Source organism: Anopheles stephensi, chromosome 3, assembly GCF_013141755.1.
Source record: "Anopheles stephensi strain Indian chromosome 3, UCI_ANSTEP_V1.0, whole genome shotgun sequence".
In the NCBI taxonomy this organism is placed as follows: Eukaryota; Metazoa; Arthropoda; class Insecta; order Diptera; family Culicidae; genus Anopheles; species Anopheles stephensi.
Window position 1 is genome coordinate 35851420 of NC_050203.1, and position 27984 is coordinate 35879403.

At 43.3% G+C, this 27984-nt stretch overlaps 1 protein-coding gene across 3 annotated transcripts; it reads right to left on the reverse strand.

Moving 5' to 3' along the window:
• LOC118509694 (hybrid signal transduction histidine kinase B-like) lies at positions 1 to 27846 on the reverse strand. Of its 3 annotated transcripts, none has more exons than XM_036050759.1 (6): positions 27745 to 27846; positions 23077 to 23217; positions 22628 to 22713; positions 13374 to 14020; positions 9541 to 9704; positions 1 to 1749 (listed from the first exon to the last, which is right to left on the reverse strand). In XM_036050759.1, the coding sequence occupies exons 4-6, from the start codon at positions 13438 to 13440 to the stop codon at positions 538 to 540; spliced, it is 1443 nt and encodes a 480-aa protein (XP_035906652.1). In that variant the 5' UTR covers positions 13441 to 14020; positions 22628 to 22713; positions 23077 to 23217; positions 27745 to 27846; the 3' UTR covers positions 1 to 537. The 3 variants fall into 3 exon arrangements, with proteins under 3 accessions (XP_035906652.1, XP_035906653.1, XP_035906655.1); XM_036050760.1 differs by lacking the exon at positions 13374 to 14020 and adding an exon at positions 27534 to 27552 and having other exon boundaries at positions 27618 to 27832; XM_036050762.1 differs by lacking the exons at positions 13374 to 14020; positions 23077 to 23217 and adding an exon at positions 27534 to 27552 and having other exon boundaries at positions 27618 to 27832.
• Positions 27847 to 27984: the final 138 nt, after the last annotated feature.

Here is a 27984-nt window from a genome sequence, read left to right on the forward strand (position 1 = left end):
CAGAACGTACACATTTGCCATTTATTTGCAGCAACATTGCCATTTACTAGCATCATTTACTTATACTCCTTATGTACACCATTTTCTTTTCGCTATCAACCTATCTACGTTTGCTACGTTGCTCCCGTCAAAAACGGGTATCTGCGCGAAGTCAGACCGCAAGTTCAGTTCCAAAAAATTAAGTCTTTTCTCATGCCACGTGGTTCTATCCGCACGGTTCGCAGCGTGTTGCGTAAAAATAATTGCTAGTAAATAAAACACCTTTCCGCGCAGGATCCTTCCCGCAGTGGCGCGCAGTTTAAAATGTAACAGCCTAACCTTACACCCTAACGCGACCGGCGGTCGTAAATCTATGAGAGTCAACAAGCTAAGAGAGGCTATTTGGTTTGATTGAGGAATGGAAAAATTGGCGCGATTGGTTTCTTCTTCTATTAGCTATTCTTCGTATCGTTATCCGTGCATCGGCATCGCCACCACCGCACGTTTCGTTTGCTTTCGGCACACGCTTGGGCGCGGCTCACAAACGGCCCTCACCCGCTACGCATCCAGATCGATGATTTCGTCCTTAATGCTGACGTACGGGTGGAGCAGGTGGGGCGGTAATGGGTCCAGCTCGTCCTCGTCCTCCTCCAGCTTGGCCCGCTTGCCCGACCCATAGTCATCGTACGGGTAGGTGTTGCTGTCCGAGTTTTCCCCCCCATAGTACGAGGACACATTGTCCATGCTCAGGTGTCGCTCGGACCCGACCGACCCACCGTGTCCACCGCCACCGATACCACCACCGCCTACACCGCCACCGCCACCACCACCGCCCGCACCCTCGCTAAGCTGAGAAAAATGCATCTTGATGATGTGCTTCGAGAAGTTGGAGATCACAAACCGATCGCCCTTCTTCGTCGGCAGCTTCGACACCTTGATCTGTACCGCACACATCGGGCACTTGATGAATGCGTTGTAGCCGTTGCTCTCGTACGTCACGTTGATCATTTCCTCCGCGATCTGCAGCTTGATCGGTTGCTTTTCGCTCCACATGTCGATCAGCTTCACGATGCAGCCCTGGATCTTCTTGATGCGCTCCTCGTCGCTGAGCGGCGGGAACACGGTCGCCTGCTCGAACGCGAGCGGCGAGTTTTTGTGCGAAATTTTCAGCTCCGTCAGCATCTGCTCCTGCATGTCGGACATCGGCTGCTGGTGCATGCGTACCACCTCTTGCAGCAGTTGCTGCTGTTGCTGCAGGAGCTGCTGCTGCTGCTGGTGCTCTTTGTGCTGCTCTGCTTTCTGCTGCTGCTGCTGGTGGTGGTGTTCCTTCTGTTGCTGTTGTTGCTGCTGTTGCTGAGCGAGAAGAAGTCGGTGTTCGCGTTCCCGCTGAATCGTTAGTTCGGCGGGTATGCGGAGGGCCGGTTCGGGACGTTGAATTTCACTAGCCACCTTGGTGTAGTTCAGGTAGGCACTGATCTGCAGCAGCAGCTTGCGGTGGCCTGGGACGAGTCGAAATTCGCGGGCCGGATCGCTGCAGAAGATGTGAAAGTAGAACTGCGTCGCCGGGACGAGATGGATCAGCTCTTCCCGGGCGAACCGTTCCATGTCGATGAAGTCGTCGTCGTTCAGGTTGCGCAGGCTGCTTTCCGCCTCGTAACCGCACATCTTGAGCAGATTCTTTAGGTAGATCGGTACTGGGCCGCACACCTTCTCTATTCGTCCCCAGTCGATGCGGGACGGTTTTTGGGGCGAAGCTGGCGGGAAACGGTCCTAAAACAAAACAAATTTAAACACGATTAGTAAATCATTAGTTTATAATCAGCAATGTTATTCTATAGCAAGATAATAAGATGTAATCGTAAAGAACATACCCAAAGAGAATAACAAGAAAATTAAATGCCATTTGCTCACAACATATCGAAAAAGTCCCTAAAGCCAGGAAACGGAGGTCCAAGAACCATTCCCCAGAAAATTAAAAGAAAACGAAACCAGCATCTTTGAAAATCTTTGCAGAGAGTTATCGAAGAAGATTTACGTGCAACTTCTAGAACCAACGTGAAACGTTAGAAGATCTCGAACGAGAAGAAGAGATCATTCACAATCCATGATGTTTCCTAAAGCGGTACAGAACGCTCCATTTCATCGGACAAGCTAGAGGATATTCCCGATACGATTAACTTTAAATTTTGAAGCTAAAACTCAGCATACGACTAGTGTCACGATGATCATGTTTGGCTTGATGGCATCAAAATGTTTGAGAATGTTTTCATTGAGGCTCTTATGGTCTGCAGTAAGCAGTGAAGGGCGATTTTTAACAACATTAACATCGAAAGCCTTATCCCTCGACGACACACGTCCAATCCGATCCAACGATAGCTCACGGAAGACTTGAAGTTTTAACCCAACGAATGGATATATTAAACCTGTTTGATTGTCTAATCTGGGCATAATGTTGGAGCATAAGCGTGCAAATGATATCACCCTAGTGCAGCACACTTGGCAATCAATATCGGAGGACTACATTCGAACGACGTGTTCCAGCTTCCTGGAATTCTTCTGGAGAATGTTATCGATTTGAAAATCGGAGGACACATAGAATAATTAAGTTCGAACGAACCATATAGACCTGAGTGATTTCGAAAATGTTTATAATTTTCCTCAACGCAATTGTTCCACCTTGCCACGGGTAAAATCAAGTCACAGAAAGCCAGAAATGGCAGGCCGACACTACATTCTGCTGGATTAGTCAAACAGTTTTGAACTAAGTTTGTGGAAGTGATACATAAGTACATTCTTATTTGTTCAAGCTGCAAGGCCAAGGTCCAACGCTTCATCGGACTGGACGAAAGTACGGAGCTTTCGGCTCCTTGAAAAGGTTATCAATACTGGTCCAATACTTCGAATAAACTCCCTTTTTCCTGCGCTCTGCAACTGACCGGTAAATATTCAGCACCACCAAAACGCTATTACACCAAAAATTGCCCAATCCGAAACTTGTAGCATTCAACGAGCACTTTTTGGGCAATCACTTTAATTGCTCAGCAAGGGTGGGTACAAGATTTTTGGAGGCCCTGACCGGTATGACAGTTGAAGCCTCTCTAGTGGTGATATTAGAGGAACCAAATAAGATCAATACACTTTATGCAAAAATCTTCCAACATTATTGCCACTGTGCCAACAACCTTCCAACATTAATGTGAGAAAAGCCAACAGTCAGAGAGAGCTACATCTGACAATTAGTAGGATGGAAGCTGGAACAATTTTGCTCTTAATGATGCTAAGAAAGTCGCATTCCAACGCATTGTACAGTTGAGTTCTTAGCAAATGCGACACTCGATCAGCACACAGTTTGTACAAAAAACTTCAGACGAAATATTCCTCAGTCAATCGATGATCTTCCAAAGTTCTAGTATAGTAGCACTTTTATGGACATTCTGAGAAAGAAACTTCTTCAAAGCTTATAAGATCACTTATAAGCTCCCAAACCTATCGATAAACGACTGAATATGTAGGAGCAAACTCCTTGCAGAATACGATAAACCTTCCCAAACAAAGAATTGAACCGCAGCACGGTTTGCAGATTTTTTGCAGAATATAAAAAAATATCTCTTCTTGGCCTAACGATCTCTTAGGCCATTGGTCATATGTCTGCCAAATCTGGCTTACTAGACTGAATGATATCACGTATTTGGATAGGTCAGAACTCAATACGGGGGAACAGTCCTGATGGGATTTGAGCCCCCGGTCCTGTCGTTTGAAGCCGGGGGACCACCGGATCACCACGGACTTAAACTTAAAAAGACTTACAAACAAAGAATGAATTGACAGATCGTAATGATATTGTAAGTAGGTTCTTATAAAAAGTTAAATGATAAACTTGCGACAACAAAATTAATTAATTTTACCACTCAGTACAAGTGTTAAGGAGTACAGGAGATAAGAACAAGGTGTTCGATCAAACGTATGTCTTTTGCAGAACATTCCTTACACTCGCCGCATATTATGTTCTACTCATTATGGGCGTGAGGGCATGAAGTGGATTTGTCGATCAAAACCCGGCGATCTTCCCTGTGAGGTGTATAACTGTACACCTAGCACAACAATAAAGCGTTGATTTCCTCCCGCCATCCAATCTGTTCGGTGTTTCATCAACCATCTAGCGCAATTCTATTTTGGCAGAAGGGAATTTAAAAACATAAAAACAGCTAGTCATGATCGGTCAAAAGCCGGCCAAGTGTTTCGATTTCTTCATTCGCGCGTATCGATCCTTCCGAAACGATAAGCAAATTTCTCATCTCAACAATAAACATACCAATGCGTGTATTATTTTTAACATATTCACCATACCCAATCAATATTTATAATTTTTAATTCCCATCAGCACACACCATTCGAAAAGAGGGGGAAACGGAAAATGATATACAAAAATCTCGTGCACAATTCCGGTGGCGTATCAAGCAGGACTATTTGTTCGCGGCGATGGTGCCAAGAAGAAGCCGAAGGTAATAATGTATGCTGCTTCTTCCCATCGCAACGTGCCCGTCCGCTCCGACGCTGCACTTTATTCCCGAAACTAAGGAATACATAATATTCCTCCTTCGCACGTGTATTCCAGGGCCGGCGTAACGAATGCGAAACTCGCGTCAGCAAACGAGAACAGGGCCCTCCCGGCCGCCCCAAACGATATTATTATTACAACAATGCATTTCATTATTGGAGCCTCTTGGAGCTTTTCTCATTAAAAATTCTCACTGAAGGAAAAGACACACAACGGCGTACGCTCATCAGCCGGCACACAGGGCCAACCGCGAAGAAGCTGGGATCGTGGGCAACATACCCCAAGCAACAAGCACTATTTCAAACGCCTCGTAAAGGAACTCAAACTCAAACAACCGGCCACAAGAGAACGAACGAACGAAAAAAAAGAAACTATGTCAAGACATAGACACCCCCCCCCCCCCCCCCCCGACCGACCGACCGACGCGAAACGCGGCCCCCCCTGGAGGTGGAATAAATACATCTGCATTTACCCGTGCGCGGATGGATGGCGCGCACGGGGCTAGACATGAGCTCCATTGGCATAATGTTTTATTGAACACCGCCCTTGCCATATGGGTGTCGCTGAGGCAGCCGTCTTGGGCCGGGTACATCGTAAACGGCTGTGCATTGTGCAGTTTGGCTCTAAAGCTCTAAATACGGTACCTCGGCTCGGCTTCTTGCCCCGGTCTGTCAATCATGGCAATAATAAACCTATGGGCTTTGGCGTTTCCCCTTTTTTCGAGCTCTGGGTGCGAACATTAATTTCGGTACAACACGTTCAGAACAGAGCGTCGTCGTTCTGGGCATGCACCAATTTAAATGGCAGTATGCATGCACGTGGACGGGTAACGAGCGTCTCACGATTTATTATGCTCGCGTTCATAATCGCGCCCGAAGCTCGGCTATCGGCTTGCAGGTAAAGCGTTAGGCGAAGCTGCTGCTTTTCTTTAACTGGTTAAAATGAACTACCGACCTAGTGGAAATCGATTTCCATATGCAACCACGTCTGAAGCGGTCTTTAAGCTCAAGCACGGCAAGAACAACCCTTTCTAGCATCATGTTCATGGAAATAATGAGCTTATGTTAAACACCATGAACTATGGAGAATGTGAGATGTTCTAGCATTGTTTATGAGTGTTGTTGTTGCTTAAGAACGCTCGCGGCTCAACAGAGGAGCAGAGCAATATTTTAAATTTAACATAACTCTTTTAAATTCCTATATTGATTTACATTCCCATAAGGCCTAGCCTTTATAGACAACACGTCTTGTCTTTCCAAGTCTCCAGCAAGACCTCTCAACGCTAATAACAAACACCTTCTCCATCAAAGCGCTTCTTTGTGCTAGCTTTCCGAGGCTAACCCCCAAAAACTACCGAATGAAATATGCCTTCTTTCCAAACACAACCACAACCGATGGGTCTTACTGCCACAGGCTCGATTGTTCGCCAACGGTTAAGCATTTTCCAAACCGGTGTACACGCCAGTACTTCTCGGTGCCACTTACGGCCGGCTGAAAGTACAATGAATATATTGCTTTATATTTTCTGCCCAGCAAATGCAAATTTGTTGGTGCGACTGTGGCACCAACACCACTACCTGTGGATCGGCGCGTTAAAAGTACAAAAGTGACGATTCAGCGCAATTCCGCCACAAGAAATATCGCCCAGCAGAATGTTGCTACGAGAACGTTCGTTCGTTCGTTCGGGAGGAAAGTTTGGATGTTTAAAAATTTACAAAATCGAAAGAAAAACATAACCCTACCAACCGACCGACTGGTCCAGCGCTAGCACTACCTAGATAGTTTCTAAGTGGGGTAAGGCGTCGAAAAATGGGAAAGAAAACAACAAAAAAACGGCGCAAATTAAAACTTCACAAAGCATCAAACAAGCATCGACAAGAAGTGGCGTGCGCACGGTCGGCCGCTCTCTGTGTGTGTGTGAATATGCGCGAACCAATTTCGAAATACGCCAGGCACTCGGAACGAAAAATACCTCACACAATGGTGTGCCACTAGCGAAGTTGCCCAAGGCCCTCGACAGCCTAGCTCAACAACAGCGGCAGCCGCGGTATTCGTTCGTAGTAATATAGGTAGTAGCAACGGCAGTAGTAGCGCAGCAGTAGTGGGAAAAGTGTTATCCCACCACGCGGGTCTACGCGTAATAGGGCCCTCGGCACCACAGTACAGTACTAATAATAATGAAACAACCGCAACCGGAGTAAGGCCCCACGGCAAACGGCCCCCAAAGTACGCGTGTGTACGCAACACACGTCAGCTATTGGCCGAAGAATACTCTAACCAGCAGCGAAGACAGGCGGCAAAAGACAGTTTGTGGAAATATAATCATAATAAATACGGAATCGCGTCGAAACCAGGCCATGAGCCCCAACGTCCGTCCATGAGCGGAGTACTCTCCCGGGAAAGGCGCGCTTGCATTATTCGCTCGAGCGGGGCCAAGCGGCTATTCCTATTCCCGATGATAAATGAGAAACCGCTGAGCTAGCACAATGCGCCTCGGGTAACGTTGTGGAGCGGGCCACCACTCGGTGCAGCATAAAACTGGGCAAAAAGCGCACAGTTTGATGTTGGCTGTCCGAAAGGGAGAATCTGGTGGAGAAAATCACTTCTGCTGCTGCTGCTGCTGTCCGTCAAGCTCTAGCAACACGTTGGCTTAGACAATCGGCTTATCGGGTGCGCTTTTGACTCGCACCATCGGGAATCTTTAGAAAATGTATTCCGAATACGCTTAACTTGGGCTGGCCCCTTCACTCGAACGGAGGGAGTTTGGAATATGGTTGACCCAAGGGACCCGGGTGAATCAGTAATGATGGTAAAGTAGCGTACTTTTGGGCAGTTGCCGAGACAGCTCGGAACAACGTTTCCTGCTTATCGCACAGGGCATATACATATTCGGCCGGCCAGCGTCACATCCGCTCCGTAGACCATTATTCGCCCGGTACGTACTTTCATGATAAGCAGGCTGGCGGTCCCTCTTCACCAGTTTACTCTTGTAATATCTTAACTTCCTCTCTGTCTCTCTCTCTCTCTCTCTCTCGCTTGGTGCTGTTACTTGTTTTACCCGCAGCACTTGAAGACCACAACGTGCCGATAATATGTACAGGAATGTCATTTCAATATTCCCGGCAGTGGCCTCCCTCGTTGTAGCCCTTATCTTGGGCCCATCGTGGTGTTGTTGTGTGTGCCACTTAAGTACTACCATTGGCATGGACTATCTTACGTTTTCCGGTCAGTGTCGTTCGTTGGTTGCAAATTGATTGTAACATAGACATCGATACGTACTGCGCTTTTTTAAAACTTTTTGTTAGGCTTTTATGCAGTATTCTCTCCTAAGCCACGAAGGAGAGGTGCTTTACACTATTAGTAATATTTGTGGTAGAAGCTACAATGGCGCCAGACCTCATACCGGGGTTCGAATCTCATCCGGACCATTCCCTCGTAGTGAGGACTGACTATCTAACTACCAGGTACCATTAAGCCTAGTAAGCCCGAAATGATAGGCATGACCTAAGAGAGGTCTTTAGGCCAAGAAGAGAGAAAAGAGAAATGTGTGCTCAATTTTTGTATTAATTTAACCATTTATGGACATGTACAGTTAATAGCAAACGGGAAAATCATACAGTCAAGAATTTCAGAAATAGAATTAGTCTAACCTATGTGGTATACTGTCGAATTGAGCAATGAACTGCTGGATTAAGACATACATTACAGTTTATTTGCACATTGTAAAAACAATTAAAGTCTCTTCTTCTTGGGCACTACAACCTCGGACGATCTCGGCCTGCCATTTCTAGCTTCACTTGACTTGATCTTAACTCATAGCTGGATATTCCGTCCTTCGTTCCGGGAGCCAGGGAGGGTTTCAGATATCTGGGATTTGATCCCAGCTCCTACAATACCATCGACAAGTTTCATTCAAAATAATCACCAGAAAACATTAATCACAGCTTCAGAATCTCGAAGGAGCTGATGATACTGTTAAAAAACTGTAAAAAACTGTTTAAGTTAAATCCATTACCTAAGCTTTTGTATTGCTGGAAGTGGGATTAGTTTCTTTATCAAGTGCACCCCATTCAAAATTAACTTTGGAGAGACCGCTAGGGGCCAAACATTTGAACTGATGACGTCCTATCAATTTTCAGACCCACCGCTAGCTACCGTTGTTATCCAATGGTTGACTTAAGTTATAAGAAACTCAAGTCTTTCTGAGGGTTTCTTTGAAAAAATAGGGGAGGCGTCACTATGCTTTTAGAGGATATGTATCTGCAAACCATCACAAATTGATCAAATGTAGCCGTAATCTTGTTCAAGCCTGTTTGTTTTACTGATTTACTTGGTTTAGGGATCTTTAACCAGCAGTCATAATATCCCTATATTAAAATCCGACACGAATAATCGTGATACCAGTTATTCGCTTGTTCTAATGTCTCAGTACATTAATATTGACTATAATAAGGTTTAAACGATGATCGTTTCTGAATACTTTTAACAATTTGGTAAGATAGTGAACCCACAGAAAATGGCAACCTAAAACCATGTGCCTTAGAACGTTCGTGTAAATGTAAAATTATGCAATTATGACCATCTGCTTCACCAATAAGATCTCACTAAAAAAACGTGTCGCTGGGCCATCACTGTACAGAGATCGCTTGCATAATTTAAACAATCATTTGTACTCACAGCGATACTACTGAAGTCACCGTCAGCGTAAATTGATGTCATTGCCTTTATTAAGCAATTTAAGCATTATTGTCTGCTCAGAGAATGATTATTGACGGTTAAAGGCACCTATTGCGAAATTTATCGTTTAATGATAAACTAAAGTCAACAATCATTAAAGTATTGCTCACAAAAATCTAGCTTTTTTCCTAACTTCTCGCCCAATCCTCTCTCGCTCATCAATCTGCGACCCATATTGCACTGAATCATAATCAACCAGCGCATATGGTTTCCTCATCAGATCTTTAGAGGATCTCCCCCCCCCCCCCCCCCCCCGCTTCGCTTACCTTATCGTCCAGCTGCAGCTCGGCAAAGGCGGGCCGTTCCGTTAGGTTCTCCTTGTACTCCTCGTACCGCTGCAGGAACTTGGCCCGCTTGCCAATGCGTGGTATTATCTCCTTGATCATATCGTACTTGAGGCACTTGAAGGCAGCTTCATCGATTTCCTCCTCTGTTTGGTTGGGCAGCAAATTGTGACGAATAAGTCATGTTGCGCGGTTGAAGTGAAGCAGATATTCCCCGCGCATTACGGAATAAATTACACGGCACACGATACAGCAGAATACACGGGTTGTGCCCAGCCACGTAGTTACATTGGAACCCAGACATGAAAAGACAGAGAGGGAGATAGCATGAGATGGATGAAATATGAAATGGTTAAGTGAACACGGAGAGCGCACAAGGGTAAGATCTGTAAAAAGCAGGGCATCACTTTAACGACGTCAGCGCCAACCGAAACCGCCGCCACGGACTTTGACGGAAGACGGAGTGTAAGCAAGACCGATACTACACACCCAGCGACAAGACGCTGTGAGCGATCACAGCTGAAGTACTGCAAATGTGCCGAAGTGACTGACTAGGCAGGGAACGCATATTTCTTTTAGTATTACTCGCATATAGGGAAGACCATTAAAAATGGCTCCAGAGTCGGTCGCGGTGGTAGTCGTGGTGGTTGTTTGGCTTAAGTGAGTATTATCTACGCTCGGCAAAAGGGGACCATACATGGGCAACGCACTCCGAATAGGAGGCCGTAGTAGCTACATATGCTCAATGTGAACCACAGCTGGAAGACACACAAGAAACAGGCTCCCCTCCCCCCCGTTCGGAGATGCATGGCGAGATGTCGAAGTAATAATGGTTGCAGCAGCAGATCTCGCGCTCGTATTTCCCGTAGCGGCACCAAAAGTGGAACCAGCTGAGACGCAAGCGGTCTGGTGGTATCTATTGCCTACCGATGGTGATACGATTATGGTCCCCGGAGTTGTCAAAGCTGAGGTATCGCTCTCGTCAGGTTGCAGGTCTCGGCAACCAACCAGCGTGGAACTTCCTACTCCGGTGACTTCGCCATCGCTCGATCGTGCGCGATCACACACATACGGAAAATTACACCAATTGCTACGAAAGCGGGAGAGCCCTAGGAAGTATTGGCTAGACCCTCCTCGACAAACTTACGCAAGAGCGGTAATACTAACCGTGCCACAGCATATCGCATAGGAAAGAGTGTGCACACACAGCGCCCCGACTACGTGTGTGCAAGTAGTTTCATGTTCTGTGCAGTTTCGTGATCAATCACCCTTTTTCCCGAAGCCCTTTCTAACCGTGCCCAACATCAACAAAAACGTGTCCAAGTCACGGTGACGGTCGTCCACTAAAAAGCTTCCTGTGTTCGCCCGGGAACTCTTCACACTCAAGTGCAAGCTGTTAGCGCACGCAAACCAATTGGTAGCGGCGTGATAAGGGCGGCCGCCGCCCGAACTTTGGGCAACTGGCGGGGTTTGAGGGCTCCCGAACGACATCAACACAATTTGCCAACTTTTTCTTCGCAATAAATGATAATAGCTGTCATTTTCGTGGCACGGCGCATGCTCCTCACCGATTGCCGAGTGAGTTTTGTGCGTCCTAAACGGCAAACCGAGACCATTAACAGCAGGAATCGTGTCGTTTGCTGGGTGGGAAAGTCGTTCCTGGGGCTGGGTGGCCGGAAATGAGCCGGATGGGTGGAACGGAGAGTAAAGACGGACGCTCTGGATGGAAAACAATTTTGTCGTAGTGCTTTCGATGTGCCAACAAGCATAAACGTACAAACACACAGACACACGCTGAGAGAGACACGACAAATATTGAATATCTCTGGCAGTATTCCATCGAATCTCACCATAATTCGGCACACGGGATTTCGGGGGAGAATAAAATTGGATAAAAAATTGGGCCAAAAATAGGGTAACAGATCTGATCCGAGATCTAATAGATATAAATGGAATCGTGTGACGAGATATTCGCTAGTACTTTCTAGACCTACATGTAGTTCTCTCCGAAAATAAAATAGTCCACAGAATAAAATCTTCGTCTCGGCCCGCCATTTCTGAATTTCTGTGACTTGACTTTACACGTAACTGGAGAGGCAGTCCTGCTTACTGGGAAGCAGTCTTTGGATGGGAATTGAACACCGGTCCTGCTGTGTGAAGACCGGAGCGCCCCTGAAGAAAATAGGTTGATCTTCACAATATTTCCCAAAGAAGCATCCAGAATCATCCTCGTGGCGCAATCCATGCCATTCGGCGACAGTTGCCCAATGTTTCAAACCAGAAGATCAATAAAATATTAAGTCGGCAGCGGCGGTTCACGGTTGGTGCAAGAAAACAATGGTCGTGATGGTGCACCGTGCGTTAGGTAAGCGGTACAGCTAAACCTCTGCTCAACATAACGCTGGCTCGCAACAAGCTGGGCAAGGGAACTGGAATATACTCGGATCGTACGGATTACATCAACACAATATTTTCCAACCTTCCAACCAGTCTGTAGAATATTGTTGCAAACGGCAGTACAAATCGAAAATACCCAACAGTGCAGCGAGCCCTTGAAGAATTTGGGACGCTAATGGAAGGGACCAGAAGAAGAAGAAGAGACTACGGTACGAATGAAGAGAACGCGTGCCACACGGCACAACGGTACAGTTTGGGGCAAGGTCGTGGAAGACAGCGGCACGGACCAAGCCAAGGAAAATGTTAGTTAACGGCATGAAGAAGAAGAAGAACAGGGAAGGAGGAAGAAAACAGATATATAATTCTCATTGCAATTCAAATTAAATTTCACTCCACTAGTAGTGAAACACTGCCAGCCTGTATGGACTGTCGTAACGATGGAGACTCCGATCGGGGCCCAGCCAGCCAAGAAGGGAGCTGGCTACACTAGCTGGAGGTTGGAAATTGGTGGTTGATGGTGTGGCGTCGTCGTCAAAGACGAACAATTGCGTTATTTACCAACATGAAGGAATTTTACGCTTGTGTTTGTATGTATGCGGGCAGAGAGAGAGAGGCAGAAAGAGAGAGAGAGAGAACTGAACTGTGGAAGATATTGCAACACATTTTCAAAAGTTTCCACATAATTAAGCTCAGCGAACGAAGTTTTGCCCTTTTTGGAATGCTGGTTCCGAACCTTCGTGGACGAGAGTTGGATGCATTCTCAGCTTTTGTAAGCAAGTCTTCAACTTTATAATACTAAATTGAACTCTTTTTGCGCGAACTGCCATGTAAAGCTCTATTTATGGGAACAAGAAAGCTCTGTGGAACTCCCGATGCTGTCTGATGATATATATACATAATGTTGGTCACTGCTCGCTTACAAGCGCACTTATCAATGGTGATTGGTCACAGGAAAACCCCCTCGCCCGAGTTCACACTCAACCGTGTGTTATGATATCATAAAAAAAAACTCGCTGATAGCTTATTATGTACCGGAAAGCCATCGGGGCCGCTGTAGCAAGCATGTTAAGACAAACCAAACATTAAACAGGCGTACCGTACTGTCACCAAACAACAACTTGGGCTCCCTGTTACGTGCCTTTATTGATGGGAAAATTGGTAACGTGAGCGAGGAATTATAGCTTGTTTTCTTTCGTTGGTGAGATCCAAACAATTTTTCACGACGCATTTTTATCCACCATTTTTGTTTTTCTTCACACTCCAAACCTATCATCCCCACAGTGATATGCAACGCGGGGAAATCCTCTCGCCGCTTGCCATTTCTCTCGCGCTCTTGTCGCTCTTGCTCGGGACTCTTTCTCTTGTCACTTCCTGCGCAACCGGAAGCAAACTGGATGGGCTTTTCGTACTACCCTTACCTTGAAACACTTTTATCAGTTCCGGCATGTTCCAACCGTTGAGCAGATTTTTGACGTACGTATCCATTACGATTCAGGCACGGGAACAATGGCGTGACACCGACGAAGAATGTTGGATGGAGGACCCCCAACCGGGGAACTTTGTTTTGATGAGCAAACGGCCACACGCGCACTCGACTGTACTTGTAAAGCCCTTTTTTTCTCTCAATACTATTGCCCTTTTAACTGCTGCCTGACGGTTTGATGCAGTTTCACAATCACCTGTCACATTTCACAAAACAATTCCCAACCAAAATGGCCTGTTGCAACAACACTGCACACACACACACGCACACTGTCGCAAAAGATTCTCCGACCGGACGCGTGCCACAGCCCCCCGGGATTAGCGACAATGGTATCGAAGCACAGAAGAAACACACCGCGATGTGCGCGCACAGTGCACCGGAACTAGCGTTATGCTGAAGGAATGCGTCCACGGCGGTTCCCGCAGCACAATTGCACGCGATGACAACGCGATGACACACCGGCAACAGTGCTACCGACCGCTCGCACTGGTTTCTCCTTTGGAACTAAACGATGTGTGTGTTTTTTTGTTTCACTTCCCTAACTAGATCCAAGCATACCGGGGGCTTGTTGCATTACTCAACCTAGAGAGAGAGAGAGAGAGCGGACCAGAAATTTGTAAAACGAGAGACTAAACGGTTCTCCCTACAATTTACACATTTGTACTGGTTCGGGGCCTGTTGTTGTTGCAGGGCTAGGCAAACTGGTTGAACTTTGAATGGCCCAACTGAGTGGGAGCACCTAACACACTTAACACACGTCAGTTAGTTAACGACAGTGAAAATTATGGTCCAGTTCCGAAGATGGCTTGCAAAAATCGCTCGAGTTAGACTGAAGGCCTTTTTCCTGTGCGCCAGATCAAGATTCCATCAGGGTGAACTCTTACGAATTTGCTGTTCAGAACCGATAAGGGTTTAAAATGCAAGTGAGTTTATTAACAAAAACCCTGTCTTATATACCTAAACTTGTTAGAATGAAAAAGGAAGGTTCGAAAGATGGCTTGCAGTACCATAAACCTACAGATACGAGCGTATCCCGAACATTGAAGCGACGTTCGCTTGTCTGTTTATTTTACCAGACCAGAGTCTTTTTTTATGATCGTATAGTGCGATTGCGACTTGTTTGATCTTCACGTAGGTCCCTGATCCTGATTTCTAATGGTCAGAAATGCTAAAACATTACGTTTACTTTTTTGAATATTTTATAGCACATCCTGACACGTCTTAATTATTTACCATAGTTTTGCCTTTCAAACGGTTTGATGTCTATCAATTGGGTTTAGGTTGTCTCCTAAGATAATATTGGCTTATGAGAATTTATCCAAAACATTGATTTAGGCTTTTTTAATGTAATTCTTGCTTGCTCATTCATTCAAGTTCTACTTTATTTTATCGCGTTCGCAACATAAACAGTTCGGTTTTCTATTTGATGATTTTTTTTAAAGTGTAATGAAACCATTCCTAATGACCAGGGACTGTACAAAGTATAAGTAATGCCCAGGGAGCACTGCTGAATTTTGACCAACTAAAACCATCCCTATCCCCCTACTACCACTTCAAATACTCCACTGCACACATTAAAGGAATAACTATTTAAGCTTGACAGACCATGCGCACAGCTGCCTAGTTATTGCTGCATATAGGGAGACAGTTTGCTTGTCGGTTCCGGGAACGATCATAGCCTTAGGTACCCATTTTTGCTCATTTTATATTCAAGGATAACTTAAAAAAAGAATACCATGAGTTGGTTTAAGAATTTCAGTAAACCCCTTCTTTAAAAAAAATGTTGAATTTTGACATTACGCATCAAGAGAAACAAAACAGAAATTTGCACAACTCGGTGTTTACATATTCTTCTGTGGAGAGCTCAAAAGCGTATATTATTTCGGTAGAGGAACAAACGCATATAATTATTTAGCTTGAACTAGCTTGAACGAGCTGAATTGGCTTCATATCACAAAACTGCTCATCATACTACTAACTTCAGGAGTGATGATATAGACGTATAAGTTTATGTGACTTGATTTCCCCTCTTTTGTACGTTGTAGTTACTTAAGCTTTTTTTGTATGTATGAGCGTATTGCAGAAAAAAAAACTGCATATGGATCATTGCTTAACCCAAAATAAAACGCCTTCAAAGTCTAACTGTTATTCAAATTCCAGTTGTTCTAATTTTTCGTTTGAAAGAAATGAGAACCGTGCATGGCATTTACAGGGAAAACCTTGGATGGTATTTTAAATATATTGTTGTGTGAAACTATGTTTCTATTAGACCTAGACCCGGAAAAAATATGGGACTTGTTTTGCGTTAGAACAGCCAAGCCGTACATCTGATATTTGTGAGATTGACTCCGAGTGAAAGCTATCCACCTTCCACAGGCTGGAGCTTTACGTAGTTTGCTCACCCCTGATTTTAGGGCTTACGCACCAAACAACCTGTGCTGAGAGAGAGCGAGCTGATGCATAAACCTATACACACTCGCGCAAAGACCACCACCCCAATGTACCCAACAAACGTTGCGTTCAACACGTGCTGCTGCTGCTGCTGCGTACAATCTTGACAAAACCGGTAAGAGATTGTAAATAAACAATCGCTCTCTCACTAGCCCAAGTCGATCGGAGAGAGAGAGAGAAGGAAAATTTTACTAAACTCTCACTTTGCCATCCGTCGTACAAAAGCCTTATTTTAATCAATTAAAACCACCTGTCCTGCACTTTTACGCATTTTTTTCTACTCTTTGGAGTCTCTCGCTCTCTCTCTCTCTCTCTCTCCCTCTCTTTAATTTCCCCAACCAGTGTTCGCTCTCCGTGCCATGCCACAACACACTCTGCACAGAACCCCTTAGGAAAAACAGCTGGCCAACCAACGTTTTCTGTTTGCGCCAGTGGCAGGCCCAAGTTGGCCCCATGTTCGCCAATGTCATATCATTTTAAAATTAATTATTCCAACGCCCGTTCTATTTTACAATGCAATCTTGTTTTACTTTTTCTTTTTATAATCACATGCAAAACAGTAAAAAAACACACACCAAAACGTGTCGAATCATCGTTTATTAATTGGATACCGCAGACCGTTGCTAGCGAGCTGTATGTCTTCTTGTCCACTGGCCAGTTTCGTATAGCCCCGAGTGGAATTATTATCGATTGTTTTGTATCAAAATAATTTGACTTCTCGCTTTGATTTGATTTCCCAAAATTCAGGCCACAAATCAACTGACCTCGACAGTTTGCAGCCTACCAAAACAAAACTCGTCCCCAAGGCGGGCAGCAGCAATATTCATGGCGGACGGATGTGTCCGACTTTAGCAGGATAGTTCCGATGACACGTGAAACATAGTCATTAATCCACCGGCTTTCGACGACACTGTCCAGCGTGGGAAAAGAGTCTATAAATAATCCCCGTATCGATTGGTAAGGGTATCGATTGTGCTTTAAGACACGCTAACAACGAGTATTTTAAGAGCAAACGTCCAGATGTTTTAAAATTGATCCTCCCTTTTTTGTTGAAAATAATGCAAGTCATAGAATCTAGCATAATAATTTTACTTGAGAATATACTATCATAATCTAAGTATTTTTTAAACTAAAATTTTAATTTAAAAGCTTCTGCTTCACCAAAACAAGCTTCACACTCAGCGTTGAATCCCTTTTGCGGAGATTTGACGCATAACGCACGTACATCGCGCATCTAGACTAGATCACCACGGTTAGCCGTTCGCTCGACGTTCGCTCAACGTTCGCTCAACGTTCGCTAGACGACGGTGTTCCACAATGGGCCACAACCTTCGGCACACTTTCCAAATTCGTTCAAGATGCCGAGAATAAGTGCACACTGCAACCACAACGAAATGCCGTGTGTTTGAATAAGTGCATGAGTATAGCGCGTAATCTTGCGCCGGCAAGACAGACGACTTGCCCTTCTCCTTCGATTCCGTTCGTCCTACGACCCGTATTACCGCGTCTTCCACTACGACCTACCCGCCCGCAACCATGACACGGCATTTATCGACACCACAATTAAGGTCTACGGCACACGCACTAGGTTACCGGCTAGTTTTCAAGCCATTTTCACTGCAACGGTACGTCGGAAACCTATGGTTTGTGAATCGCAACACCGTGTTCTACGCCAATGTGGTTGTGAATGGTGAAACATCATGTCAATAAATGCACAAATTTGATCAAAAGCTGTGCAGCAATTTTCTATTGTTTTTTTTTTTGGTTTTTCCAACTCATTTATAATGCTAGTTACGACAACGACAACAATAAGGATAACTCAACACACTGAGAGCTACACTATTTTCAAATAATGTACTACTTATTTAAACATGAAATTAAAATTGACCCAGTGGTCGAGGCGACATCATTCATACGGCAGGATCGGTCGGGGTTCAAGTCCCATCCGGACCGTTCCCCGGAGTGAGGACTGACTATCCAACTACGTTGTAACATTAGGTCTAGTAAGCCAGAAATGCCAGGCATGACATTAACAGGTCTTTAGGCCAAATAAGAAGAAGAATAATGCTCATTTAAACAGGCAAACAAATAATTACATATCCGACTATTTGTGTTAGCAGGTTAAACAAATAATAAAATTCGGAAAATATACAATGAAAAAGTCCCCAATAATATCACTAAAATAAATAATAAAATTCTTAATCTTTTATACAAATAACTCATTAGGTGGAGGTTCGTTCCCGTGCTAATTTTGTAAAATAAAGATAATCAAAAATCAGTTACTAATTACAGCTTTTCTCCTTTGGCAATACAACCTCAGTAACTCTTTGCCTGGAATGTTTGGTTTCTTTGACCTCCAACACTCGTAGCTTAACAGTGAAGTGCTTTAGAGAATGGCCCTGGAATTCGACACCCAAACGACTTTTGCCTTTCCCACTCGGTAACCGGACCATGGGAGACCATGGTAAAATTATCACTACATAATTGCCTAAAGGACAATACAGCGTCAAGCCATTATAATTTACTAATAAAAATAAGAATTGCCTTAAAAAATTACCAACTTGTAAAACTGCTTATGAATTTATGACAACGATAACTTTTTTTTCAATTAGTTAAATCTCATTTTCTGAGGTTGACAATAGTGCTGATTATTTTTGAAAGTTTAAAAAATTTAAAAAAATGTAGTAGATTTGCTCTTGGGAAAATTAAGCTCCGACTAGCCCTTCAAGGGACCCCAATCGGTATCTTCTTGTACGCTGATTCTAAGGTCCTGGGAACCTCAATCATATAGTAGTCTCCGACCTCTACCCAGAACCTCCTATAGTATCTCAATCGACCACTGGGAGGCTCAGAAACGGGTCCAAAGAATTGACAGCGAAACAGATGCTGTAAGCTGTTGAATAATACTTGGGCTCTAAAGAGAGGATCATTCTGTTCTGTTCACTCTTGGGCTAACCCGAAGGAAATCTGTAACTGGCAAATCACGTGAAATTACGCTTGACAAGCTCTATTCCAGCTATTGCCGTCACTCTTGCTGGAGGATAATTGTCATATCGCATCAGGGATATTTGTGGATTTCTCCTACCCAGCAACAGTAGACTGCCTTCAAGCATAAAGATCCACGGACGTTATACGAAAATCGAGTAGTGAGGCCTAATATTAGGTTAGCATTTACAAAGACTGATCGTTTAATGTAAGTTTCGTGTTTAGTCAAACAGCGAGATCCTTGATGGAAGATTCACGATTACTGTCGAAATATCTATTTGGTATCTCCATTAAATGACATTACATTTCTGCGGATAAGGACCACACAAAACAGGAGAGGAATCGAGAAGGTTACAGGAAGGAAGATTTTAAGATCATCAGTGTCGAACGACAGAAATGGAAGAGAAATCTACACACCCTCCCCTGAAGAACTTCGGACGAATCAACCACCAGAGACCAGAAAAGAAATCCTGAATTCTAATTTGATAAGTTCTACAATGATCAACCGAGCTCACCCGGGATAAGGTGCCCTTTCACGGTTTGGAGAAGGAAATGTTTCCAAACCAGCGTGAATTGTACCTATTTTTGTAACTTAGCTTTAAGCAATACGGCCAGGCCGTTCTTTATAAATAAAAAAAAAAAAAAAAAGTTCTACAATGAATGTGGGAACTTTACCAAGATAGAACAGGACTCCATAAGCCGACGTTATCCAGTTTGGCAAGCAAACGGTCTAGCGGAATACTGTCAAACGTCACCTAAAATTCATTATAGAAAATAAGAACGACTCTGTCGTATTGCTTCCGGATGTGTTCTTAAAGACAGACGAAACGAGGACATTGTTTTGGACGAGGTGATTGTCATTCCAAGTTCTATGCATGCAGACAGTATCCAATGGCTTTATTACCTACTCTAACTCTAAACTTACTCCACATACGTAGGATCGTATACAATCTAAGGCAACCCTAGCGTCAAAAGGCTCGAACGTCTAGGTTGTATTGAGTGCATTACTCTTCTTCTTCTTTCTTGGCACTACAACCTCGAGAGGTCTCGCGGCCTGCCATTTCTGGCTTTCTGTGACTTGATTTTACCCGAGGTAAAGTAGTCAGCACGTACGTATGGAGAGGCGGTCTAGATGGGTACATCACTCTACTAAAGCCTAATTACGGTAACTATTGAGGACATTCTCTAGTCAAGAGAGTACCATGAGTCGAGATCTTCGGCCATTTTATATACGAGCAGCTGGGAACGATCAATCCTTCGTATGGTGACGAAATTCGATATCCAGTGTCTGCCGTGTGAAGATCCTAGACTACGAGTCAACTAATAAATTATATTGTGTTCGCAAAATTAGGAACTGTTAACAGAAACAACGGTAGCTTCGTGGCGTCAACTGGACCACAAAAAAAGGAATGACAAAAAAGCTAACTAGAGAAGATTTAGGACAACTGATTATTCAAGACACGTTTCAAGACATCAAAATGATATAACTTTTTTTTTACTCTAATAAAACATTATTATCGCCCGTTCAAAAGGTAGTCGAACGAAAGCTCAATTTCATGTGAACAATTTCTCAAAATGTTTTCAAATACAACTTTCCGTAAATCATAAAAACCTAGCACTTTATCTACTATAAAACACTACGGCGTATAAGCATGACATGGTGACCATGTTAAGATAATGATTGCCCAACAATAAATAACTTTGCTGGGAACGTAGTTATTATGCAGCAAGGTAAAAAAAAACACAAAAAGGAAGCTATTAAATAAATATTTGGAATGCGATAGCGATGCCTACATGTTTCCTTACAGACACAACACAACCAAGTGATAGTAGTAGTAAAGCCCCCAAAATGAACCAACCAGTTGTACAGTGCAAAACAATATCCACAATATTCCACGCGAAGCAAAAAGAGCAATGGCGATAACAGTCCTTCAACCCACATGCAAAATAGTCGCCGAAGGTAGTTCCCTAACCCGGCTGACGGATGCATAAGGGCACAAGACAAGTCGTAAAGCATGAACCCGCGGGCAGGCATCAGAAACTACAGCCATCGTCTCCTCGATAGGGAACGGACTCCGCTCGGCGGTGGAACGTCACCGTATTTCGAGTGTAATTCAGCCCATCGTACCTGTAACGGAAACGCGCACATGACTCACGGCCCATGTGTTAGCAATAAAACTGGAGCGCGAGCATGATGTCGCGGCTGAGCTGTTGCTCAAAATAATTCTTCTATTTGCGCAGTACTCGGGTGGGTTTTATGTTTCGGCCGCCTCAAGCCTTGAACCAAAGAACCTGCTTGGGGTAGGCGGCTGCTTGTTTGTTTGTTGTAGGAAGATTGGAGTTAGTCACTGCGCGGTTTCCACTAAACAGCGTCGAGTACCATCCTCTGGCGGGCCGGTATGAACCACCACCAGTGCAACTCCGGTTAGTGCATCGGCGTCGTGCACTTTCCCATGTGCAGCATGAGTTTGCTCACGCGTCCATATTCGGTTTCCATTACCAATGGCCGTGTTTTTTTCCCTTTTTTCCTTCGCTTTGTTCCAAATGGCTTGTTTTGCTGCTCAGCCATTCTGACGACCCGAGCGGGCTGCTGGCTGCGCGCGCCGCGTCGGCCCGGGTGAGTTTTGCGTGGTTACATAAAATTATAGCGAAATATGCATTGCGCCACATAATCATACACTAAACTCCGGGCGAGTGTGTAGTAGTTGGGTTTTCTTACGAACGGCCACGATTAGCAAACTGGTGGTAAATGGTGCTTTGGCATGGTAAAAATTGCTCACACCACTTCCAACTAACGCTAACGTTTCCGCTTAACACTCGGGGGCTCGGTGAAGGACGCTGGTAAAGATTACTAGTTTTTATTTTCCCAGCTACCCCCCCCCCCCTCACGAAGAGTTGAAAGAAAAGTTTCAACATGGCGTTCGTTGCTCAAACAGAAGAGAAAAAGTCACAGCAAACCTTTTGGCCCAACAAAAGCTTCGCGATTACAGTTCCCGGGCAAGCCATTTTAGAGCACAAACAAAAAAAGCCCCTTTTAAAAACATACCTCCACTAGTTGTTTTCACTAGAGTTTCCACTATGACACCGAAATCGATGACACATTTTTACAGCTTAGTTTTTTACTACAATACACCTTACTTTTTGCCTGCTTACTGCAAATCGTGACAGCATCATAAACAAACAATTGGTCCAAAACAGAAGGAGGGGGGGGGGGGGTTTGAAACATACTATCGCCCAGCAACTGTGCTGCAAAATAATTGAATATTTGTTTTGCAGCTTTCCCAAGACGCGGGGCAAGCAGCCGGCTGGCTTGGAACTGGGAGGCCATATGGCACAAAGAAAATTCCACCACACTCACACGCTAGGCGAATATTTATTTTAATTGAACTGCAGTCAGCACACCCCGGGCCGGCCAAAGCACCAGTGGTCGGAAAGACGGAAAATTTTTACTCGAAACACACCACCACCACCACCGCCACTTGTCTCGGATTCATACAAAATGCAAACTCATCAGCATTTTTTTTCCTTCTCCAGTGAGTTGCAGCTCGGTTTGAAACTGAAAATGGGAAAGACGGTGCCCGACCGTTGGGACAGGAGGGTGAGTGGAGTAAATGGAGTACACGTTCATTTGTAGGAAGTATTTTTGTTGCCAGGTATGCACTTTACACCAGGGTGTGGTGTAATAGGGAATACAGTGTAAAGGGGGTTTCGATTTGTGCTAGTTTTTAGTAGCAAAACAATATCTGAACTTACCGTACATGTTGAGCCACGGGTTGATGGTCTACTTCTTGCAGTTGTATGACTCATTGCTTTTAGCATTGTCTTTAGAAGACTAACATCTGAAATGAGAAAGTAAGAAACGCTTTTATTAATATATGAAACAGGCCCATCAGGGGTCGTTTAACATTTCGAAGCGTGGGCCACTCCAACGGCGATAGTTAAGTTAAGGTGGAGGTTGTCATCAGCCCCATCGTTCTGATTTTTTCACAAGGGTTTGTTAAAACTTCAATACGAAATTTGATAGAAGAAAGAAGATAACGATTTCATCATATGGTAAAAACCAAACTTTTAGTCGGAAAATCTTGCAAAAAAATCGAAACGACGGAGCAGAGCCTAAGTAAGATTCTTTTTCTTCTTCCTTGGCACTACAACCTCGAGAAGTCTCGGCCTGCCATTTCTGGCTTTCTGTGCCTTGATTTTACCCGTAGTAAAGTAGACAGCCCTACGTACGAGGAGGCGGTTTGGATGGGATTTGAAACCCGGCCCTGCCGTGTGAAGGCCGGCGCCCCCCCGAATATCCCTTTGCTTTAGTGCTTACAGTGCGGGACAGTCAAGCCGTCATACTGAAATTATAAATAAATAAATAGTCTTTTTTAATGAACTTACTAAAAAAAAATGATTTTTTAATTAATCAAAAGTCTTATATTATTAACTTATGTGCTTTGATCATGTTTATCGGCACCATACCCTCATTTTTACGTGATTACAATGCAAAAAGGTCTTATTCTGTTGTCCTTCTCTATACTTTTTTTCATTAATTTTCATATAATGTAGTTACAACCAGCGAAAAATAACCAAAAATAATGTGGATGGAAAAGAAATAAATCACACGGAAATGGTGATAAAATATGATAACAAAATGTGATAAACAAACTACTTTAACAAGAAATAAACAATGATACAGCATAACAACGAACAATAAAATACAGGGGATGCAATCATACAATGGAACTTTTGCATCACTCGGTGTATCCAAAATCCGAAAAATAATTAAATTCTGAAAAGGGTTGATTGTTTATACTTTTAAGTACAATTCTTCAAATATCTTCTTCTGTTTTGACCTACGACGCTTACGACGGCGCCCTTTCGGCTCATGCGTGCTATTTATGGCTTACTAGACTTATAGGTACCGCATAGTTGACTATCCAGCTCACTATGGGGTAACGGCTCAGATGGGATTTGAACCCCCCTGGTCCTCCCTTCTGAAGACCGCAGTCGCAACCACCTGGCCCCCCTCAAGCATATTAACAGCAACTATTATTTAACTTTAACGAACACATGATAATCTTTGAAATCTATAAAATTTATCAGTTTATTCGTGTTTAAGTGTTCCAAAGCGTAATAATACTATCTAGATCATTTAAACTTCCCAATACTGATTCGCTACGATTCACCTTGGCTCTAGCACTTCAACAAGTATTGATCTACCATTTCTGGCTTTCATGACTAAATTTTACACGTAGTCGGATAGTCAGCCCTGTATACGGAAAGACAGTCCGGACGGGTTTGTGTATCCTTCACTGGACCACTCGACAATTCCAAGTACTTATCACCAGCAATAGTAATAATGTTTAAGAACGAATATACAAATAAGGTATAATTTTATAATAATCAAAAGTTCTCTGTTGAACATTTTATGTACTCCTTTTTATATACGTGGTCTGAAATTTTACACTTTAAACTGACCATCGGGCACGTGCACTCAAAAGGGACATCAAACTTTAGATTGAAAACATGGCAACGTAACATAAGTGGCAGGGTTTACATTTGAACATTGATTTTCTATTATTTTTTTTTAGCCTCAAAAAACGTCAACTTTCATAAAGAAGCTGAAACTAATAATTACTCCCACTGAAATGCGCAAACGCTAATCAATGTAGGACAATATTTCTCACAACTAAATAGCTGCATAAATATGGATCCGGTGGTATCTTCAACTTATCCAAAAACAAAACTCAAACTTTTTCCACCAAATAACGGCAAAACCATCGGTGATTCACAGCCCAACCACAACCATCGCCATGATGGCAAGATGGCAAACGGCGACGCGAGATGAGAAACTGAGCGCAGTGGGTATAAAGAAGAGTAAGAAAAACGCCATAAATGACTTTCCTTTTTTGAAACAGTTGTGAACAGTTATTCCATTACTCAACGTTAGTTATTGTTACGAGACTACGGGGCTGGCGATAGTCTAGTTTCCCGTACTCTCGTCGTACTCTCCAGCGTAGCGCAATCTTCAACCCTTCCTGTCGCGCTACCCTATCTATCCGACCCACCCCTCCCAAGCACTCAGCAGCGATCGCGATGGATCTCTTTTATGTGTATGTGCTGCTCTACCCTTCGAAACTCCCAGCGCCTCCCATCGTTGTGCCATTGCCAGCCTGCTCTAACCGTCGTGCGGAGTCGTTGCTTCTTCCGTAAGCACTATCTTAAACATCGCACATGGTATTCGTAGTACCGTTTAGCAAACGATGCGTACCATAAACGATGAACAAGAGAATCTATTCCAGATGCAGCAGTGGGGGGGATGGGCTCATAAAAAGACGAACCTCATCAAACGAATGAAACGCGCGAACGCTTGAAGCATTCTCAAAACGTAATATCATAACTGTTTAATGAAAGTTGGAGGCAAATGGAGAGACTAGGCCAAGCGTTTCATACAACAACAACGAAAAAAAACAATGATTCCGTACAGCTTAATTATCGACTGCAAAATATGCCACGAAAAAGAGCTGTTCAATGGATAAAACGTGTTTCGATAAGGCAACTTGATGCGATATGTTAAGGAGGGTTATTCCGCAGGATAATACTAATCTCGTGGCGATATGACCACGATGTCGATGTACTTCAAGAATAAAAATAAAACGAATGGTGATTGAAACGAACTCTATCTCCAAATTCGAACTAAAACATACAAGTATCTAGCTTTTCTTTACTTTACCTTACATTTCAGTCCTTTACCACTCTTCAAAAAACAATAAAAAGCTTAGGACACATTAAGTTAATTAGGTCAGTCTCAGATGAGATGCAGAACGCGGATGACCTCTGAACAATGCGACAATGGAAGAAAAATCCGAAACTTATCTAATACTCGTTTCGAATGATCAGAAAGCGAAGAAACTTGAATTGAGCAGATGTAATGAAGCATGCAAAGGCCAAAACCACAGGATTGTGTTGAAAGAACATTTGACCACGAGAATCAAGTTTGTGCCAATTTTACTATCAATGGTCAAAATCAATAAGGAATTAATGTTTTATTGCAGTTTTTTTTAAATACTTCCTACAAGGTTATATTATCTATTGGTAAATTCCTGGATCAGCTTCTATCGGTTATAACGTTAGTGGACAATAGTCCTGGGTGCCCAAAAGCACTAGAATCAGGTAGTAATTAGCAATCGACTACGTAGACGTTAAATAACGTCAAAGATTTTTTTACTGTTTACAGTGAATATTAATTTAATAAATTATAGGTGAGGTAAAGGTGTTGGCTACAAGCAAGTCATACTAAAGCCTGAGGAAACATCTCCATTCAAAATATCTGTCACGCTGGACGAAGCTAGCACTGTTTAGAACATTAGTAATCCCAGTACTCACATACGCCCCTGAGACATGGACTTTGTTTAAAACTGCTGAGAGCTTTTAGCCAAGTTCGAGAGGAAAATGCCCAGAAGAATTTTTGGCCCCGTATGTGTGTAAGAAAAAAGGAGGAGCCGCTTTAATGAAAAGCCATACAAGCTGTACGGTGATCTCACCATCATGCAGCGAATTAGACTCGGAAGGCTCCGGTGGGCTGGTCACGTCATGAGAATGACCTAGCCCTTAAAATCCTTTAAGACCGTCCAAATGGACAGTGGAGGGCATAGTTGGCCCAAACTGAGATGAAGTGATAGCGATGGTCCCCAAAATGATCGGGATACAGGATTAACAAGCGACGGCGCTAGACCGTGAACGGCATTGTAGATGAATAACACAAAGCGGTTGTATGGACTTATAACACATCAACAAACAATTATTGGGTATTTGCAGGAGGGAATAGCACAACTATTCCGGCAAAACTAGTTGAAAAAACCACATCGAGTAACATTTTAATAATTAAGTGAATAGTAGTCAGCATTGTCACCCAAACTTGGCCTCTTGCGGTCTTACTCTGTTCACAATATTAAACACGAATGCTAAAGTAATTACTGTTTAATAATTATTGCCTATTAAATATTTTAAGGGGTTGAATCGTGCCACAATATATGAATATTTTTGTTATTCAATATGAACGCTTTGTTATTCAATCAATCCATGCTGCCTGATAGTCGATTCCCTGCTTATAGGGATTCGGTCCGGACAGAATTCCATACCGGGTATGAGAGAGAATTATTTAAGCAGTAGGAAATAACATCCAGGCCTTTTACTGACACGTAGCAGCCCATCCGAACCGTTCTTTTACACGTATAGCTATCCAACTATCCTAATTTCAGCCTAGGATGAGAGCATCAACATACTACAAGACCTTTCGAGGTTATAGAGCCAAAGACGATGAGAGGACAGAAACATAGTGGGAAAAAATGAAATAATATTTAGTAAGGGGCTTTGATTTAGGCCTGTTTTAAGCGATACATCATTTTATCTGTAACATATAAGAACTCCTATTCGCATAACAGCGCACGATAAGAAATTGCATCTCGCTTTCACGTGAATTTTATCGTATCGTACTTAAATTAAATCCCCAAATATTAAAGGATGATAATGTCTTATCGCTAAGGGTTTGATTTGTAGTAAGAAAATAAATGCTGCCGATAAGATATTCTATCGTTGTTCATAGTCGTCTATCTTTTAACGCTCCCTTCATCGATAACGTTGATTTTTAATTTCCATATGTTTTTCTCACACCGGAACGTTTCAGAAGCCTGAAAAAGATACAAAAAATAAGTTAAATTTTGTAATGAAAACTATACTGAACAAACCATTTTACCTTCTCAGAGTGTGTTTACTTTACTGGATGGACCATTGCACTAACTACAGTTTTAAACACTATTATTTACATTCCTACAGGATCTACAGAACAAACTCAACCTAATTACATAGTAGAAACACAATACCTAATCACATTTCAAGCCATTCTTTAAATTTCACGTAGAGCACTAGCGAACTTTATTTTATCGCCGTTTATTTTGTTTTGATTCCGATGCTGTTGACGAACTGTCAATCGTGTTTATGTGTGCGGAGCTTTGCGTTTATAGGCGTTACTTGACTTAAGAACTTCTCATTCTGCAAGCATTCAAACAACCAAACGAGCCATTTTACTTAAAAAGTATACTAAAAATGATTGTTTTTAAAGT

What these genes read in the sequence shown, in the direction of transcription:
- LOC118509694 (XM_036050759.1), bottom strand. Translation starts at nt 13,440, where the DNA reads ATGGATACGTACGTCAAAAATCTGCTCAACGGTTGGAACATGCCGGAA. An exon ending in ACTGATAAAAGTGTTTCAAG is followed by an intron (nt 9,705 to 13,373) that starts GTAAGGGTAGTA and finishes CCAACCAAACAG; the next exon opens with AGGAGGAAATCGATGAAGCT. An exon ending in AGCTGCAGCTGGACGATAAG is followed by an intron (nt 1,750 to 9,540) that starts GTAAGCGAAGCG and finishes GTTTTGTTTTAG; the next exon opens with GACCGTTTCCCGCCAGCTTC.